At 43.3% G+C, this 18,077-nt stretch overlaps 1 protein-coding gene across 1 annotated transcript in view; it reads right to left on the reverse strand.

The window, feature by feature from the left end:
- LOC120046589 (ankyrin-3-like) overlaps positions 1–18,077 on the reverse strand; it is a 144,415-nt gene that overhangs the window by 45,477 nt on the left and 80,861 nt on the right. The window contains exons 18-27 of the mRNA XM_038991954.1: positions 17,426–17,623; positions 14,376–14,474; positions 13,623–13,721; positions 13,232–13,330; positions 12,907–13,002; positions 11,851–11,923; positions 11,565–11,621; positions 7,551–7,674; positions 1,688–1,790; positions 78–184 (exon numbers count right to left, since the gene is read on the reverse strand). Of these exons, the coding sequence (XP_038847882.1) occupies positions 78–184; positions 1,688–1,790; positions 7,551–7,674; positions 11,565–11,621; positions 11,851–11,923; positions 12,907–13,002; positions 13,232–13,330; positions 13,623–13,721; positions 14,376–14,474; positions 17,426–17,623 (1,055 nt within the window). The remainder of the gene's footprint in view (positions 1–77; positions 185–1,687; positions 1,791–7,550; positions 7,675–11,564; positions 11,622–11,850; positions 11,924–12,906; positions 13,003–13,231; positions 13,331–13,622; positions 13,722–14,375; positions 14,475–17,425; positions 17,624–18,077) is intronic.

The raw sequence follows: 18,077 nt of genomic DNA on the forward strand, positions 1-18,077 counted from the left end.
AGCCCCTGTCTGACATGGCTAGAGCTACAGCAGCTGAGGCTGGGTGTCAGACTGGTTGGGAGATGGCTGGTTCTTACCCTGAGTGAATGGGGCTGGACACAGTGTTGCTGTGGTCCATGGTGTCTGGGGTCCAGCTGTAACGCCTCAGACACTCTGCATCGTAGTCTCGGGTTACAGCCAGGTGCTGTGGAAGATGCAGGAGGAGGGTCAACAGGTGAGTTATGAAGGAGACTTAATGGTTTATGACCTAACCTGACGGTGACCCTCACTGATCTGCAGATAGACATTAGAGGTGACACGTTTAATGACCTTCTGCATTCCTAACACACAATAAGAGAATATGACCTCTTACCCCTACAGACGAGTGATCTAACAGGACTCATACAGTGTCTCACAGAAATATGTTTTTGTCATCTAAAACATTCAATATCACCTCGATGAAACATGCTGAATATGATTAACCATTTGAACCACAAAAAGTGGCAAACTTCCAAACTGAAACAATAATTTGTTTGTATAAAGATGAAAAAAAAAACTGGGAATTTACAGTGACCAGATGTCGCATGGGGAAATAAATAACTATTTACCTCACTGAGATGAGGACCAATGAACGGAATGAGAATTTCAGAGCTCAAACAAACAAACATGAATGGAGCCAGAGAGATGGTCATGGAGAGTGAGCAGAGCGAGGAGACCATCTATTGACATCATATACCTTATTGAGAGGGTCAACCAAGTAGGAAAGGTCTTTACACACACTCTGAAGCTTTAGAGGAAAAAGAGGCAGAAGAGAAATCACAAAGGGGACTCCTCTCGAGGAACAACAGTTGAAGAGTCTTGAGATTTCTCTACCAGTCCCTAGTCATACAACAACTCATACAGTGAGAAGAGGCTGCAGTGGCCTTTCCCACGTGATTTCTGCTTTAGCAAAGAGTGATACTATCACAAAGGCAACCTTATTTGTGATAAGTAGATGTGATAGTGCCACAAACATCACCAAATCCCAAGAATGATACATGTGATCATATGAAACAGATCAACTATAGAGCATGATGTCTCAAGCCGTTGAAAAAGCACAGGACACATCTGTTTAATCCGTTTTAACAACCAAGTTGGAGGAAACTATTTTTGAACAATATGAGAGAACAAGATTTTACATGCATTCAAATACCTGGCTGCCCTTTGACCCACATTTGTTTGCCAAATGTGATTTCAGTGAAGTTGCAAATATTGTTTACAGTACATCAGGTTAAAGTTCCTTTTTTAGATCCTGCATTGTGATCACCAAAACTTGTTTTAGGACAAACACTGCAGTGTGGATTTCCCAAAGCAGCTGGAAATCTTAAAGAAGCCACAGAGAAGTTTGAATAAGCTCTTACAGAAATTGTCCTACACAGCCTCAGGACTGTAAGTGCCAAACATAAACTAAACGAATGAAAAAGCCCAAAATAGGCAATTGGAAATAAAATGTGACCATGGGGGAGGCCAAATCCATCACTAACCCCATCTCAGAGTTCACTTTTTTTTTTTTTTATTGTGTCACGCAATGCCCTTGACAAAAACATAAAAAGGAGAAGAGAGGAGGAAGAGAGTGACACAGAGAAACCGAGAGAGTGACCACAGAAAGAGGATAGAGACAAGAAAGGGGTAAAGGAAAAGGTGGTGTGAGGATGTTAGGAGGACGTACTGTGTCCTTGGTCGGGGCGAGGATCTCCTCTATCGTCATGCTGTCCCGTGCGTAGGAGCTGCGGTTGAGGGTGTTGGACCTATCCGAACTGAAGGAGCGGAGGCTGGGGTGTTTAAATGTTACCACGCAACACAGCGGGTGACAATGAACAGCAGGCCCAAACCAAAAGAAAAGCAAAAGTAAAAAAAATAATCCATTACTACATGCAACCTCCAGGGAACTGAATGGTACTGTACAATGTACTGTATATAGTGCAGAGCAAGATTAGAGTCCCACAGTAGGGGATAGCTAGGTAGATAGGAGCTATTCAGAGATTGAAATGAGAAGGAGGTCAGTTTTTACTGAGAGGGAGAGAGGGAGTGAGAGAGACAGAAAGACAGAGGGAGAGAAGGAGAGATAAAGGAGTTGTATTTGTGTCTGTGTATCATGAACACTGACGTGAGGTCAAATACAGTCTGACTACTGTAGATGTTTCAGAGAGGACACTGGGTGGAGAATCAATTTGATCTACTAACAAACAAAGAATGTGTTAACTACACTACAGTACATAGAGTACGGAACCAACTTTGAGGAATTCCATTCCGTCACTAAAACATCTGGATTCTTTATGTTTATTAAATAAATATTTAGTTATAACGGTTCCTAAAAATAATCTTGAACTACTTTGAAGTATCCTAATTTGTATTCAGTTAAAATAATGTAGCTAATTCAATTAAACATTTGTTTTGCGATGGGCAAAGTTCTGTGTCTTTCATTTCTCAGATGATTTGGATGTGTGTTAGTTTGGGTGCTACAGAGATGACGGTCTGCTCCGTCTTGCTTGCTGTGTTGTTGATGTTTGCCTGGTGTTGCAGATGAAGACACACTGACTAGGCTGCTCCCCTTTGTGAGAAAAAGCCAATCTTCTTACTTGACTGTTTAAAACAGTGTAGCCCTACACTGTTTGTGAGTATACACACACGCTTCTAGAGGTGTCTTCTCAGAAGAAGTGTGTGTATAACCTAGTCAAATGTGTAGGGCTGCACTGTATTGTGTATGTGCGTGTGTGTGTGTGTGTGTGTGTGTGTGTGTGTGTGTGTGTGTGTGTGTGTGTGTGTGTGTGTGTGTGTGTGTGTGTGTGTGTGTGTGTGTGTGTGTATACGTGCGTAGAGAGAGGGAGAGAAAAACTGCGTGTTTGATTGGGCATGCTATTCAGCACAGAGAGAAGTCCTTTATTCAGCACTGCAGCTGAAGTTTCTAAGCAACTCCACTGCCTGAATGGACTGGCATCACAAATCTGCTTTGCCTACTCCAGTGTTTCCCAAACTAGGGGTCACGGCCTCATGTGGGGTCGCCTGATTTGAAAATGGGGTCGCGAGATAAACTCAGATTTGTTTTTGGTGCTTAGTTCATAGAACCTAACCGTTATGTCAGTAACCTCTGGTAGCAGCTATACGCAGGTGTAATAAACAGATCGGTTTCTGTTTGTTGACTAAATAGAACAGAGTGGACAAGACTAGGCACTAAATCAAACTGGGGGGAAACAACATTATCAAAAGACTTCCCAGTACTTTTCTGATGCATTTCAGTCACTTCAACCCACACTTCTTTAAGATACTGGCCTGAGACTGATTTCTAACAGAATGTCAAAGCCTTAATTAAAAAACAAATCGCTGGCCGTTGATTACATCACTTTTTTTTCTTCTTTTTATTAAAATGGGGTTGCAGGCCAGAAACGTTTGGGAACCCCTGGCCTACTCTCTCTGTGGTGATGCCTGTGTTTTCTCTTCACAGCTTTCCTTCCTCTCTCCTCTCTCTCTCTCTTTCCTCCTTTCCCCCAATCTTTCTCTCGCCAATTCAATTCCATTTTGTTTTATTTGTACAGAGTTGTTTACAATGACATTTTCACTTAGTGGAAGCCTTCTCCCTTCCTTTCTTTTACTCCCTCATTTTCTCCTTCCGGCTTCTTTATGTACCATTTCATGCCTCTCAGTGGCCTTGATCAATCTGCCTCTGTCCCTCACCCCTTCCCTCGTTGCTATTCTGAACACTGCGTTGCACATTTCTCTCACTGCTTTCTGCTTTCTCTCATCCTCTCTTTTTCACTCTCACTCTCTCTCCACATTTTAAGATGAGGCAGTGTTATTTGATCTAGAAAGAAAGTGAATATTTGCTTATCTAAGTCAGCTCGATGACTTGGTTGTGCGGATCATTGCTATCGTTGCTCGATCATCCTTACTCTGTCATTTATTATATAGTTCCGAGGCAAAATGTGTATCTGTGTGTGTGTGTGCTGTGTGTGTGTGTGCGTGTGCTTGCTATTGGTCTGTTATTTGTCAGATAGGTCAATGTGGGATTGTTAGATAACAAGGCATTCTTTGGCCTTGAAGTTTCCATCTCTGCATACTAGAGTAGGTCATTTTAAAGCAATAGGTCATGTTTTAGGATTAAAATATGTCAAATTGATTGAAAATTGACTGAAACATATTGATCCCTGGAAGTTACAAAAAGTGGCACCTTAAAAAAAAATCTAAAGGGTAGGGTGTCACCTCAAACCACACCACTATACAAAAAGTTGGGTTAATAAACTTAAACACAAGCACATGTCATTATTAAGTCACAACATATAATTGTCGCTTTTATTTTCTCATGTCTACTCTATTCATAACTTGTGTTAAATATGACTTGGTTTATTTGCAAATGATGAGGGGTTTCTATTTACTGATGAGAAAATAAGGTGAACGTGTCAATGGAAAATGTTAATGAGCTCAAAATAAGTTTTCCAAATAATAAGTCACCAATAAACTGTGTAAATATACCACACAAAGAATGACAATGGTTCATGAAGTCATAATGAGGATGGGTCAGGGGAGAGAAATGTGTTTTGTGAAATGTGCTTTCTGCTCTTACCTGATCCTAGGGCTAGAGTGAGAAACAGACAGAGTGCAAGAAAGAAACAAGGAAAAGAAAAGTAGAGTGGTGAAAAGCAAAGCATTTTAAAACGTCAAAGCAGAGGTGCTGTGTTTTTATTTTCGTGTGACATCGATGCTCTGCTTTTGCATGGGGCATGCTCCAAGCCTGGGCTCCTAGTCTCTCTCTGTCTCTGTGTGTGTGTGTGTGTGTGTGTGTGTGTGTGTGTGTGTGTGTGTGTGTGTGTGTGTGTGTGTGTGTGTGTGTGTGTGTGTGTGTGTGTGTGTGTGTGTGTGTGTGTGTGTGTGTGTGTGTGTGTGTGTGTGTGTGTGCATGTAGAGAGTCCAAGCGCAGACCACGCAAGGCCGACGTCATAAACAGAAAGGTAAGGGGAAAAGAAAGAAGCTGCTCAGCACAGTACATTAATCAATCAATACAATAACTGACTGAAATAATAAAGCATAACATATCCAGCATGGCAAAGTCATGCCAGCAATATCTTTTCACCACACATATTCAACCGGTTTACTATTCAACCGGTTTACTCTGCAATTAAAATAACAGAAGAATGATAGAAGTTTCTCATAGCACAATATACAGGATAGTAAATGGTGGCATAGTTTATACACTAGATGCAATACCTTATGAGAGAAAGCACTTGATTTGAACAGTCATCACTGTAACCTTTGAACTTTCGAACGCTTCTCTAGAGACTATAAAAATGGCACAGCCCAATTCAAACCCCTTGCCTTGATTGATCAAACAAGGAAGAGCTGAAGTGAGGTCACGCCTCATATTGACTTTGTGACATGATGTGATAAACATTATACAAATCTGACATCCATTATTGCTTAAAAGCTGATTGAACACTGATTTCATGATGAGACAAACAGTGGTTCTGTTTTCTGGGATGTTTTGTTCCATAGTGTGCTGCTTCCTGACAGGCTGACACTGTTGTTGTTTTTAGTCAGTCAAGCATCACTATGCATTTGCCAGCTGTCAGGGGCACCACAATAGATTGCCAATGATGTGCTGTGGGATACACAATACTCATCTAATGTGGTGATGTATTTTCAGCCAAACTTGCCAGTTTACTGCTGGGCACTCAACTCTTAGCCTACAGCAAGTTATCCTCTCTTTGAATACTGTACTGGGAAATAATGTATACATATCTGACCAAAGTATTCAGACCCTTTGACTTTTTCCACATTTTGTTACGTTACAGCCTTATTTTAAAATGGGTTAAATAAATAAAAATCCTCCTCAATCTACACACAATACCCCATAATGACAAAGAGAAAATGTATTACAAATAAAAACTGAAATACGTTATTTACATAAGTATTCAGACCCTTTGCTTTGAGACTCGAAATTGAGCTCCGGTGTATGCTGTTTCCATTGATCATTTTCTACAACTTGATTGGAGTACACCTGTGGTAAATTCAATTTATTAGACATTATTTTGAAAGGCACACACCTGTCTTAATAAGGTCCCACCGTTGACAGTGCATGTCAGAGCAAAAACGAAGCCATGAGGTCGAAGCAATTGTCTGTAGAGCTCCGAGACACAATTGTATCAAGGCACAGATCTGGGAAGGGTACCAAAACATTTCTGCAGCATTAAAGGTCCCAAAGAACACAGTAGCCTCCATCATTCTTAAATAGAAGAAGTTTGGAACCACCAAGTCTCTTCCTAGAGCTGGCCACCCGGCCAAACTGAGCAATCGAGGGAGAAGGGCCTTGGTCAGGGAGATGACCAAGAACCCAATGGTCACTCTTGACAGAGCTCCAGAGTTCCTCTGTGGAGATGGGAAAATCTTCCAGAAGGACAACCATCTCTGCAGCACTCCACCAACCAGGCCTATATGGTACAGTGGCCAGACGGAAGCCACTCCTAAGTAAAAGGCACATGACAGCCGGCTTGGAGTTAGCCAAAAGGCACCTAAAGGATTCTCAGACCATAAGAAACAAGATTCTCTGGTCTGATGAAACCAAGATTGGATTCTTTGGCCTGAATGCCAAGCGTCATGTCTGGCGGAAACCTGGCACCATCCCTACGGTGAAGCATGGTGGTGGCAGCATCATGCTGTGGGGATGTTTTTCAGCAGCAGGGACTGGGAGACTAGTCAGGAAAGATGAACGGAGCAAAGTACAGAGAGATCCTTGATGAAAACCTGCTCCAGATTGCTCAGGACCTCATACTGGATCGAAGGTTCACCTTTCAACAGGACAACGACCCTAAGTACACAGCCAAGACAATGAGGGAGTGGCTTCAGGACATGTCACTGAATGTCCTTGAGTGGCCCAGCCAGATCCCGGACTTAAACCCGGAGAGACCTGAAAATAGCTGTGCAGAGACGCTCCCCATCCAACCTGACAGAGGTGTGCTCAGCTTCTAGCGTCATACCCAAGAAGATCGCTGCCAAAGGTGCTTCAATAAGGTACTGAGTAAAAGGTCTGCATACTTACGTAAATGTGATATTTAAGGGTTTTTTTGTTGAAAAAATGTGCAAAGATTTCTAAAAAATTGTTTTTGCTTTGTCATTATCAGTTAGTGTGTAGATTGATGAGGAAAAATCTATTTAATCCATTTTAGAATGAGGCTGAAACATATCAAAATGTGGCAAAAGTCAAGGGGTCTGAATACTTTCCCAACGCACTGTACAGTATAAGTGTAGGTATCAGTGACGTGAACAATAGTTATGCTATGGGCCGTAAAAAACAAAAATGACTGAATCATGATGTCATGCTGAACCAGCAGTATTGCATATTCATTACATCTTTATAACATATGTTATTATGAAGAAAACTTAGATGACCACTACTTCTTCGAATTTCACTGCTCCCATATGTACAGCATCATCAACACATCAGCACATCTTAAACCGGTGTGTATAGAATGAACAAACACAGTAGCAATGCCAAACATGACATCACAATCAAGAGCATATAATGTCATAATAGGGTCACATACCTCGCTGAGCGGACTCCTATGCTGAACCCCATGTAGCCCTCCTGCGGAAGAGAGTCGTCCCCCAGCTCCTTGAGGTCCTGGGGCCGCAGATATTTGTCAGTGTCTCCGGTCATTGCATCCTCACCTGGTGGAAAAGTCCCTCATCAATATTTCAAAGGCAATCCGGTAAAACAGCGTTGTGGTACTCCTAGAAAAACCCTACCACAGCTTTATAAGAGGCCTTGAATAATTTATCAGTGTCAGTCTGATAACTAGTGGACCAGTAAGTCTACTAGGCCCTATGCTCAGTTGGTGGGCTACACATTGGGCTATAGTGAAACTAAATAACAGCTACTCAGCTCTAGGCTACTTGAAATGAATGACAATAGTAATAAATCCATTACAATCTATTCACAGGCTAACGAAGTCCATTAGCTTGGAGATAGAGAAAAGCTACTTGCAGCATAGCTCTCCTGTCCAGTAAAACCAAACGCAGTTTGTATTGACACTAAGGCCAAAAAGCGAGAGTGTTAAACGCTAGCAGAACTCAAGCCGCGAGAGCAAGTCGATTATCAAGGTGAAATAAGACAGCAGTCCTTGTAGCGACAATCTATCCCCTTCTCCCCGACTCCAGCCTGCAACAAACACTTCACTCTTCCACCGCAGCCCCTCCCCCCAGCAGTCCTACCTCTGCCGCACTCTTGCTCAGATGGGCTGCAATGTCGCTACAGCTCTTTGCTACATTTGATTCAAATACGGTCCCATTCGCTCACTGACTGTATAACATCAAACGTGAGTAGGTTTTTCAAAGCTAATGCAGTGGACTACTGAAGAATATAACGTTATAGCAAGCCAAGCCAGCATGAACAATTATCTTCTCCCTCTCCCAGCTTGCTCTCTCTCACACGGCTCCCGCCTCAGCTACCCTGTAGCCTACAATATTCAACGGAATAGTGCTGCATTCTGCCACACAACTACGAAATGGCTTTATGCACCAATTCCCTGTGTAAAATCCATTCGACAGCAACTCTCCATAAACTACAGCCTTTATGACTTACATAGAAAAACTGCCATGTCTGTCACCACTCTTATTAGATTCCCGTGTTGGTCTTTATATTCCAATTATCCGCAGAACAGAATAACTTCCCCCAATAAATCCAGAGCGAGACGAATGAGGTAGAAAATAAATCCCATGCAGTCATGTGGTTGCAGCTGAAAAAAGGTCCGAGGTTGAACTGTCAGGTTTGGCTATTTTACAGCAAAGGACTACTACCCGAAAGCCTACTTATTGTAACTGCTGCAGTTGTTGCTAGTGTAGGGGCGAACTGCACCCCTGCCGCTGCTCTTCCGTTTCGTGCTGCAAACAAAATTCAAACTATGCAGACTTTTCCCGGTAGAGTAAATCCCTGAGCGAAAAAGTAAAAGTGGAAGCCATTTAAGGTCGGAACAAGAGAGTTTGCTTTGCTAATGCATCTAGTCGGCTCAGTGAAAGCTCATCTCATTGGATTTGGAGATAAAGTCTATCCGTCCGGATAAGCTAGCATCTCCGTCAATGTGCAGGCTGAATGGCACCAAAAAACACAGCGGCAGAGGGATAGAGAGGTACTTATTTTAGGACGGGGATAAACTCCGTTTGGTGAGACTGGAGGGAGAAAAAGGCTTTGAAGGACAACCCACTGGAACCCCTCCAGGATTGTTTTTCCTGAGGAGGGGGTGGACGGTGGAAATCTGGCTGCATTCCAAATGGGTGGACCAAAACTGATAATTGGTGCATCTTTTTGTATCTCGAAGTAGCCTACATTTCAAGTTATTACTCCTCTAAATCAACACATTTTTGTAGTTTGGGTGTTAGGGAGAATTAGGCAACAATTATGACTGGTGACCACTTTTACACTCATATAGATTTATATCCTGTGGTTATACTGGGCTGAAAATAAGTATATATATATATATATATATATGTGTAGAAAATAGTAAAAATCAAGAAAAACCCTTGAGTGAGTAGGTGTGTCCAAACCTTTGACATTGTAGAATAATAGTGAAGACATCAAAACTATGAAATAACACATATGGAATCATGTATAGTAACAAAAAAAGTCTCAGACGAAATCAAAATATATTCTATATTTGAGATTCTTCAAAGTAGCCACCCTTTGCCTTGATGACAGCTTTGCACACTCTTGGCGTTATTAGTAAAAAATAAAGAAAAACCCTTGAATGAGTAGGTGTGTTCAAACTTTTGACTGGTACTATATATATATTGTTATTTTCTACCTAGGGTCTGTGCTGTGGACACTGATCCCAGAAGAGAGCTGTGAGGACTTTAGACATGATCTAAGGAACGGGTAATGGAATCAGCGTGCCACTCTGATTACAGCAGGACAGGAGTGACCTGTCATGGCCAATTAGATTGCCCTCCAGATAAAGAGATGTAAACTTTTTCTGTCCAGACTATGACATGCACTGTGGACTGACTGTCTAGGATTACTGGTGTAATGTATGGCCAGATGTAACACCATTGTTCAGTAAGACTTTTCAACATAGCTGCCTTGGTCGGTCTTACACTTAAGGCCATTTAGCAATGTAGTAAACTGTGATGATAACCTGAACACTAAGAGCAGTAAACATTGCAGTATGTGTTTATCAGCCCCAGTGTAGACATAGTAAGCACCACCTCTGATCAGTCGCCAGGTGAGTGTGTGGAACTTGTTGAGTCCAGCAGTATCATCTGCCACAGAAACCCGACACCCCTCTCTACAGTTTCCTCTGCAACACTCCATGGAAAAACTCATCCATTTTACAGTGGTCCGTTTATTGCTTCCCAAACACTTGGTGATAACTGAAATGGACAGTTTTATTATTGTAACGACCCTGGGTTTATAAGCGCGGAAATCGACTCTGCCGCACGAGCATGCTTTTGCGGCACAGTCGATAGCGCGCCGGACCTCGGGCTAGGAGGTCGAGGGTTCGAGACCTGCTCCCTGCTGTTTCATTACATTGGTGTCAGAAGTGATCGGACCTCGCATCCACGACAGTGCGTGTGCTTGGCCGGTGAGCGCGTTCCTGTAAGACGTAAAGTCGCAAGCTAGCGCGAGGACGCGCTCTTTGAAAGTAGGGAGTAGTGTAACGACCCTGGGTTTATAAGCGCGGAAATCGACTCTGCCGCTCGAGCATGCTTTTGCGGCACAGTCGATAGCGCGCCGGACCTCGGGCTAGGAGGTCGAGGGTTCGAGACCTGCTCCCTGCTGTTTCATTACATTATATTAAGTTTTGTCTTAACAACTACCGATACATTGGTATTCGTCCACCCACTCAGCATAAAAATGCAACTTCAGGTCAGTTAACATGTAACAACACTTGATTTGTCCCACACACTTTACTAGTTCAGTTGTTGCATGTACAGTTTCTGTGTAGTTGCAAGTAATGTATAATAATGATTGTATTGTTACCAAATATATTGAAATACCATGTAACTACCATGCATGGTATTTTGGCAACAAAGTTAAATGACCCATAATGAATGTGGGAAAAGACACAAGTTAATTCAGCTTTACAGAAGGAAGGCCTATCCTTTATAGCAAATTGCTCTAGGGCCCGAATACTTAACTACATGCAGTGTAACCAGAATGACTGCAGATAGGTCACACCTAACATATCTTATCGCAAGCAAAAGAAAAGTCCAAAAGCTCACACACAAACTTAATTTGTGTCCAGTGCTTACTTTCTCTGCTGATTTACATTTGGAGACAATGATTCAGCCAGTGACACCAACTGTGGATACATAGCTCAAGCAAGGTACTCAGAGAAAGCTGGATTTCAGTGAAAGTAAGCAGAGAGAAAGAGGTGTGTTCTGGCTATTATGTCCCAGATAGCCAGGCAAACCTCAAGCAACAGCAGACAGTTAGTGAAGCAATGTATCAGCAATGTGGTGAGTTGGTTTGGTTTCCAACGGGTGAGGCGCAGGTGAAGGAATGGGTTTACGTGAAAAGAGTGAAACATACATAAAACTACTGCGTAGAAAAATGGGGCAAATACCTTCGTCAACATCTGAAATACAGTCCTCATTGAGAATTTCCGGCACATTAGCCTTAACTGTGTGATTTGAATACATACAGTAAATCGGATGTTAATAAGACACGTCAAATGGCACACTTTCACAAATATGAGATGCATCCACACATGCTTTGCATACACAAAACACAGATCAACCCTAACTGGCGAGGATCCAAACACACTATTTCACTGTCAGCTCATGGGGGAATGCACGGCTTAGGTTATAAGGGAAGTTTTGAAACAGTCACATCATCACATATACTCATACCTTCATCTTCAGACATGTCCAGAAACTCGTTCATGGTCTCGGGGACGTTCATTTTGTGTTTTTCTGTTGTAGTCTGGTGATAAAAGAGGAAAGAGTGAGACATGAGTAATGTAGATGAATGCTACTGTATCCAGTGACCTCTGCTTGGCCCTGGGTGTCACTATTAATAAATCCCTCCTGACACGTGGACAGATCAGGTCTCACGGGCTATTTGAGGAGCACCAGGAGATTCAATCTGTCCGTTTCATACAGGTCACTATTAAACATGTGCGAGAGAATTTGTGGAATCACATGCAGTTACTCGTGTATACTGTTTCAGGGCCAAGTACTAATTTGAGATACACATTAGTAACTCATCCAGTGATTTCAAGGTTTGAGTTGTACAGTATTTTCAGACCTCATGTTAGGATTCAGCCCAATTTCATCAGAGGAATGAACAAATGTTTATTAATTTATTCTGTACTTATAAATCACCACACACACAGATGAACACATAAGGTTAGTGAACTCCAAGCACATGGTCAGATGACTGTAACAAATACTGTACATAGAGACAGACCACTAGTCTGGATTTTCATTTGTTTTACATACATACACTAGGAATGCAAATCGATATTTGCTTTTCATTACCATAACACATTAACACAGAGAGAGATCAGCACGTTACAGTACGCACTGCAAGGTGTCTCACATGTGATAACTGGACTAGTGTTTAGGTGTGCATAATGCGTAATCTATACTTGCTACCAGTACATTACAGCAAACACAACTCAAGTCTTCCACTGCTGCTGTGTCTGCTTGCTCAATTACTATCAGATAATGGCCTGTGTTCATGCCAGGTGAGTAGACTCATCAATGAGTACAATACACCAATTGAGATTTACAGTCAAATTGAGTGCCAGAAGCAATATTCACTGGACAAAGACAAGCGATAACAATGGGGCTAGGCCCCACTGGTCCAAATGAAAACAGAGAGACGAACAAACTTACAGAAAGATAAACATACAGACAAACAAACAAAGACAAACTGACAAAGAGACAGACTTGGGGTCTTACCACAGAGGTCAGATTCTCATCAGTCAGCGGCATGAGAGTGTCCACCACTGAGATGTAACCAAGGCGACGGGCAATGGACAAGGCTGTGTTCCCGTTCTGTAAAGAGGGGGAGAAGAATTGGAGGTGTAAAGGATAGGAGGTTGTAATATGTGTGTGTTTTTACTTTGTTATTGTGGACACATTAGTGCTGTGTATGTGTATGTATGTACAGTATACAATGTATGTTGTACAGTTCTGCTCTATTTGTCTCTGTGTATCCCTGCTGACTGGGGCGTCTGTCAGAGAGCTGCTGAGACAGCAGGTTTTCCTATGGTGCCTCACTCACCACGGTCAGCTGATTGGCCGAGGCTCCATGCTGCAGCAGCAGGTTGATGATGTGGGTGTGACCCTGCTGCGCCGCCTGGTGGAGGGGCGTGTAGCCGTTCTGCGGACAGAGGAGAAAGGGAGGGATGGCGAGAGGGATGATAGTGAGAGAAAGAATGAGACAGGGAGAAATTGAGGGGAGTGAGGAAAGGGGAATGCAAAGAGAAAAACGAGGAGGAGAAAATATTAATACAAACAGTGGGGCAGCAAGGGAGGGAGGGAGGGAGAGAGAGAGAGAGAGTGGGACCAAAACAAAGAGAGTGTTAGGGAGGTGAAATAACACACACACACAACCTTACAAAAGTAAATAAGCTCAAATGAACACCACATGGGAGAGATCCTCAGTTGTTTACCTTTGTTTTGCCATCAACTCTGGCCTGGTTCTTTAGCAGGAAGTTGACCATCTTCACGTTTCCATAGTGACACGCCACGTGCAGCGGAGTGTATCCCATCTGTTTTACCCAAGGGAAAGGGACAGAGAGAGGGGGAACGAAAGAGACGAAGAAAGGAAGGTGTGAGCTTGTTACTTCTCATCCTGTGACGTCACAGCCCTTGTGTGAATAGGATGTACCTAACATTAACTTTACCCAAGTGTGACACAAAATTACTATTATTCATCAAGAACTTAATAACACTTCTCTATTAGAAACACCTGATAGAAAAGATGAATGAATGAACAGCCTTGGCTGTAAACCAGTGTGCTGTCAGCCCAAACACATTGTGTAACCTTGTGCTGTGTAACCTTGAGCTGCTGCAGGCCTCTGTCTGTGTCCCTGCTATGGGGGGAGGTTGACAATGGGCGGTTACTGGTAGTGCCGTATGTACAGACACAAACACCTGTCACTCAGGTGTCCTCCTATACTTTATTCATGGCACACCTGAGAACACAGTGCTGCAGAAAGGTGTGTGTGTGTGGGCAGGTGATTATCTTTTATCACTTTAGTAATGCACTATTCTAAACACATGAAGTAACCATCTATAACCCCTGGTCTATGATTGACAGAGGAGAGTTGAAATCAAGGGCATCTCTTTGTCCCACAGTCTTTCACTGTGATAGTCTGTACAGTCTGTTCCCTGTGGTTGCCTAGAAACAGCGGGACCCTCACCTTTGTCTCGGGGTTGATGTCCGCCCCCTGGTTGAGCAGGACTTCTGCCACGTTGACTTTGTCCTCCTGCGCTGCTAAGTGGAGGGGTGTGAGGCCGCTCTGAAAGAGCGCGCATAAACACACACACACACACACACACACACACGGTTAGAATGCCTTTTCCAGGGTGGGGGGATCACAGCTTTGTCAAAGCAAAGGCTCTTTATTCAACCACGTTTTTAAAAAGTAACAGGGATAGGACTTTAGCTAGCAAGGAGGTTGTTTTGAAAATATTTTTTCAATCCTGCGGCTGCTTTTGAACTCAGTGAAAAGTATCAGTGAAAATGAGAGACTCAGCTGTGGTCTAATCCTGTCACGACTTCCACCGAAGGTGGCTCCTCTCCCTGTTCGGGCGGCGCTCGGAGGTTGTCGTCACTGGTCTACTAGCTTACTTTAGTTTATTTAGTAAATATTTTCTTAACTCTAATTTCTTAAAACTGCATTGTTGGTTATGGGCTTGTAAGTCAGCATTTCACTGTAAGGTCTACTACACCTGTTGTATTCGGCTCATGTGACAAATAACATTTGATTTGATTTGATCCACTATGCTAATGATGGTGCTGTACTGAGAAGTGCTAATCTGCCTTCAACTAGTGCTCATTACGATGACACAGGCCCTCTCGGCTAATATTAGTGGGCTTAAATCAACCCCAGAAAAGCTGGTATGTCTGTGTATGTGCCTTTGGTTACACGTGTCTGTGATTGTCAAATCGTATCAAAAATTTAATTTAATTGGTCGTATACACATATTCTGCAGATGTTATCGCAGGTGTAGTGAAATGCTTATGTTTCTAAATCCAACAGCGCAGTAATACCTAACCGCACCTCTCGGATTGGGTAAAATATTGGGTTAAATGCGGAAGACACATTTCAGTTGAAGGCATTCAGTTGTACAACTGACTAGGTATCCCCCTTTCCCTTTCCCAATACACACAAATCACCAAATAAGAAAGAAATGAAGAAATATAGTAGTTATATAGGATGAGCCTTGACTAGAAAACAGTATAAAAATATAAAGTGGGTAAAACAGTATGTAAACATAATTAAAGTGACCTGTGTTCAATGACTATGTACATAGGGCTTCAGTCTCTAAGGTGCAGGTCAGAGTACCGGGTGGTAGCTGGCTAGTAACACTGACTAAGTTCAGGGCAATGTACTGGGCAGAGGCTGGCTAGTGGTGACTATTTAACATTCTGATGGCCTGGAGATAGAAGCTGTTTTTCAGTCTCTCTGTCCCAGCTTTGATGCACCTTTACTGTCTCTGCCTTGTAGATGGTAGTGGGGTGAACAGGCCCTGGCTTGGGTGGCTGAGGTCCTTGATGATCTTCTTGGCCTTCCTGTGACACCAGATGATGTCGAAGTTCTGGAGGGCAGGCAGCTCCTTCATTTTGTTGACGTTGAGGAATATGTTATATTTCCTGGCATCACTCCGTCAGGGCCTTCACCTCCTCCCTGTAGGCTGTCTCGTCATTGTTTGTAATCAGGCCTACCACTGTTGCGTCGTCAGCAAACTTGATGATTGAGTTGGAGACATGCGTGACCACACAGTGGGGCCATGTTGAGGTTAAATGTGGTGGGGGTGTTGTTGCCTACCTTCATCAGCTCGGGTCGGCCCATCAGGAAGTCCAGGACCCAGTTTCACAGTGCGGGGTTCAGACCCATGGTCCCGAGCTTAGTGATGAGCTTGGAGGGCACTATGGTGTTGAAGGCTGAGCTGTAGTCGATGAAAAGTTTTCTTACATACGTAGGTATTCCTCTTGTCCAGATGAGATAGGGCAGAGGGCAGAGGGCAGAGGGCAGTGTGCAGAGGGCAGTGTGCAGTGCGATGGCGATTGCGTCATCCGTGGATCTGTTGGGGCGGTATGCAAATTGTAGTGGGTCTACGGTGTTGGGTAAGGTGGAGGTGATATGATCCTCATGAAAGCACTTCATGATGACAGAAGTGAGTGCTACAGGGTGATAGTTATTTAGTTCAGTTACCTTTGCTTTCTTTGATACAGGAACAATGGTGGACATCTTGAAGCGAATGGGAATAACAGACTGGGATAGATTGGATATGTCCGTAAACACTCCAGCCAGCTGGTCTGCAAATGTTCTGATGATGTGGCTTGGAATACGCGGATAAACATGCTTAAATGCCTTACTCACGTCGGCCACGGAGAACGAGAGCTCACAGTCCATCTGAGCGGCGTCCGCCTGAGTTGGAGGTTCTGTGTTTTCCTCAAAGCGGCGAAGAAGGTGTTTGTTTAGCTTGTCCGGAAGCAAGGCATCAGTGTCTGCGACGTGGCTGGCTTTTCCTTTATAACCCGTGATTGTCTGGCACATACGTCTAATGTCCGAGCCGTTGAATTGCGACTCCACTTTGTCCCTATACTGTCGTTTTGCCTTTTTCATTACCTTGCGGAGGGCATAGCTAGTCTGTTTGTACAGATTATGTTCCCAGTCACCTTATCGTGGTTTAATGCGGTGGTTCACACTTTCAGTTTTGTGCGAATGCTGCAAATTTTGATTGGTCAGTCCTTAACACAAGTACTTCCTGTTTACGTTTCTGCCTATAGGAGGGGAGGAGCAAAATGGAGGCGTGATCTGATTTGCCAAAGGGCGGGCGGGTCCTGGTGAGTGACTGCCGATCTAATATCCATTTTCTTTTTCAGCTGTCGGTAATAATTCAAGAAAAGTTTTGAGTAAATAATGTAAAAAAAATATACAGCAAAGTTGGTTAGGAGCTAGAAACAGGGCGACCATGTCTGTCGGCGCCATCTTGTTGTGCATGTGTGTATGTGAACAGTAGTGTAAAGTCTGAGTGTGTGTGTGTCCAAGGTACTGATGGGCCTTGAGGCCTATGAGTGTTGAGCTGTAAAAATGTAATTTCCACATAAGTTACCATCCTGTGAGGCCAGGTGAGAGTGTGTGTTTGTTGCGTGTGTGTGTGTTTATGTGAATGTAGTATAGTGTGCTGTATGTGTGCTTTGTATGTCTGTCTGTCTGTGTATACACAGTGTGTGTGTTACCTTGTTGCCCATGTTGACATTGGCGTTCTTGGTGAGGAGCAGAGAGACCAGGTCCACACTGCCCTCCTGTGCAGCCAGGTGAACAGGACTGATGCCCTGGCGGGTCACAGCGTTGGTGTCCGCCCCGTACTCCAGTAGCGTGGTCCCTATGTCCATCTGGTTCTTCTTGGCAGCTATGTGGAGGGGTGTGTAGCCATTCTAAGAAGAAGAGACACAGGGGAAAGGTATTCAGCACTCTCTGAGTGTACTCTATTCCAGGGTACTTTTTCACATCGGGACCCCTTTTGTGATAACAAATTCATCAGGGACCCCCTCATAATATCAGAACACAACTCTTACTTTAGAGTGCGATGAAAATAGCATACAAGCATTTTGCTATGACTTCTGCAGTGCATGACCGGAGAAATCAAGTCTCAGGCCCTGTCAAAGAAGATTTTAAAGGCCCTCTTGCCATCAGAGAGAACACTTTGCCTTGGGGCATTTAACAGTTTTTAAGCTAATTTCTTGCAATTCTACACATTTTGCCATGGGGCAGATCGTGCCATTTGCAGTTTTTAAGTTAAAATTACAGTGTATTTATGCCCCCTGCTCTATTCTACTCTCTTCTATTATTTTTCCAAATATTTATCTGTATGGGACCTCATTAGGGTTC

This window comes from Salvelinus namaycush, chromosome 4, assembly GCF_016432855.1.
Source record: "Salvelinus namaycush isolate Seneca chromosome 4, SaNama_1.0, whole genome shotgun sequence".
NCBI lineage: Eukaryota > Metazoa > Chordata > Actinopteri > Salmoniformes > Salmonidae > Salvelinus > Salvelinus namaycush.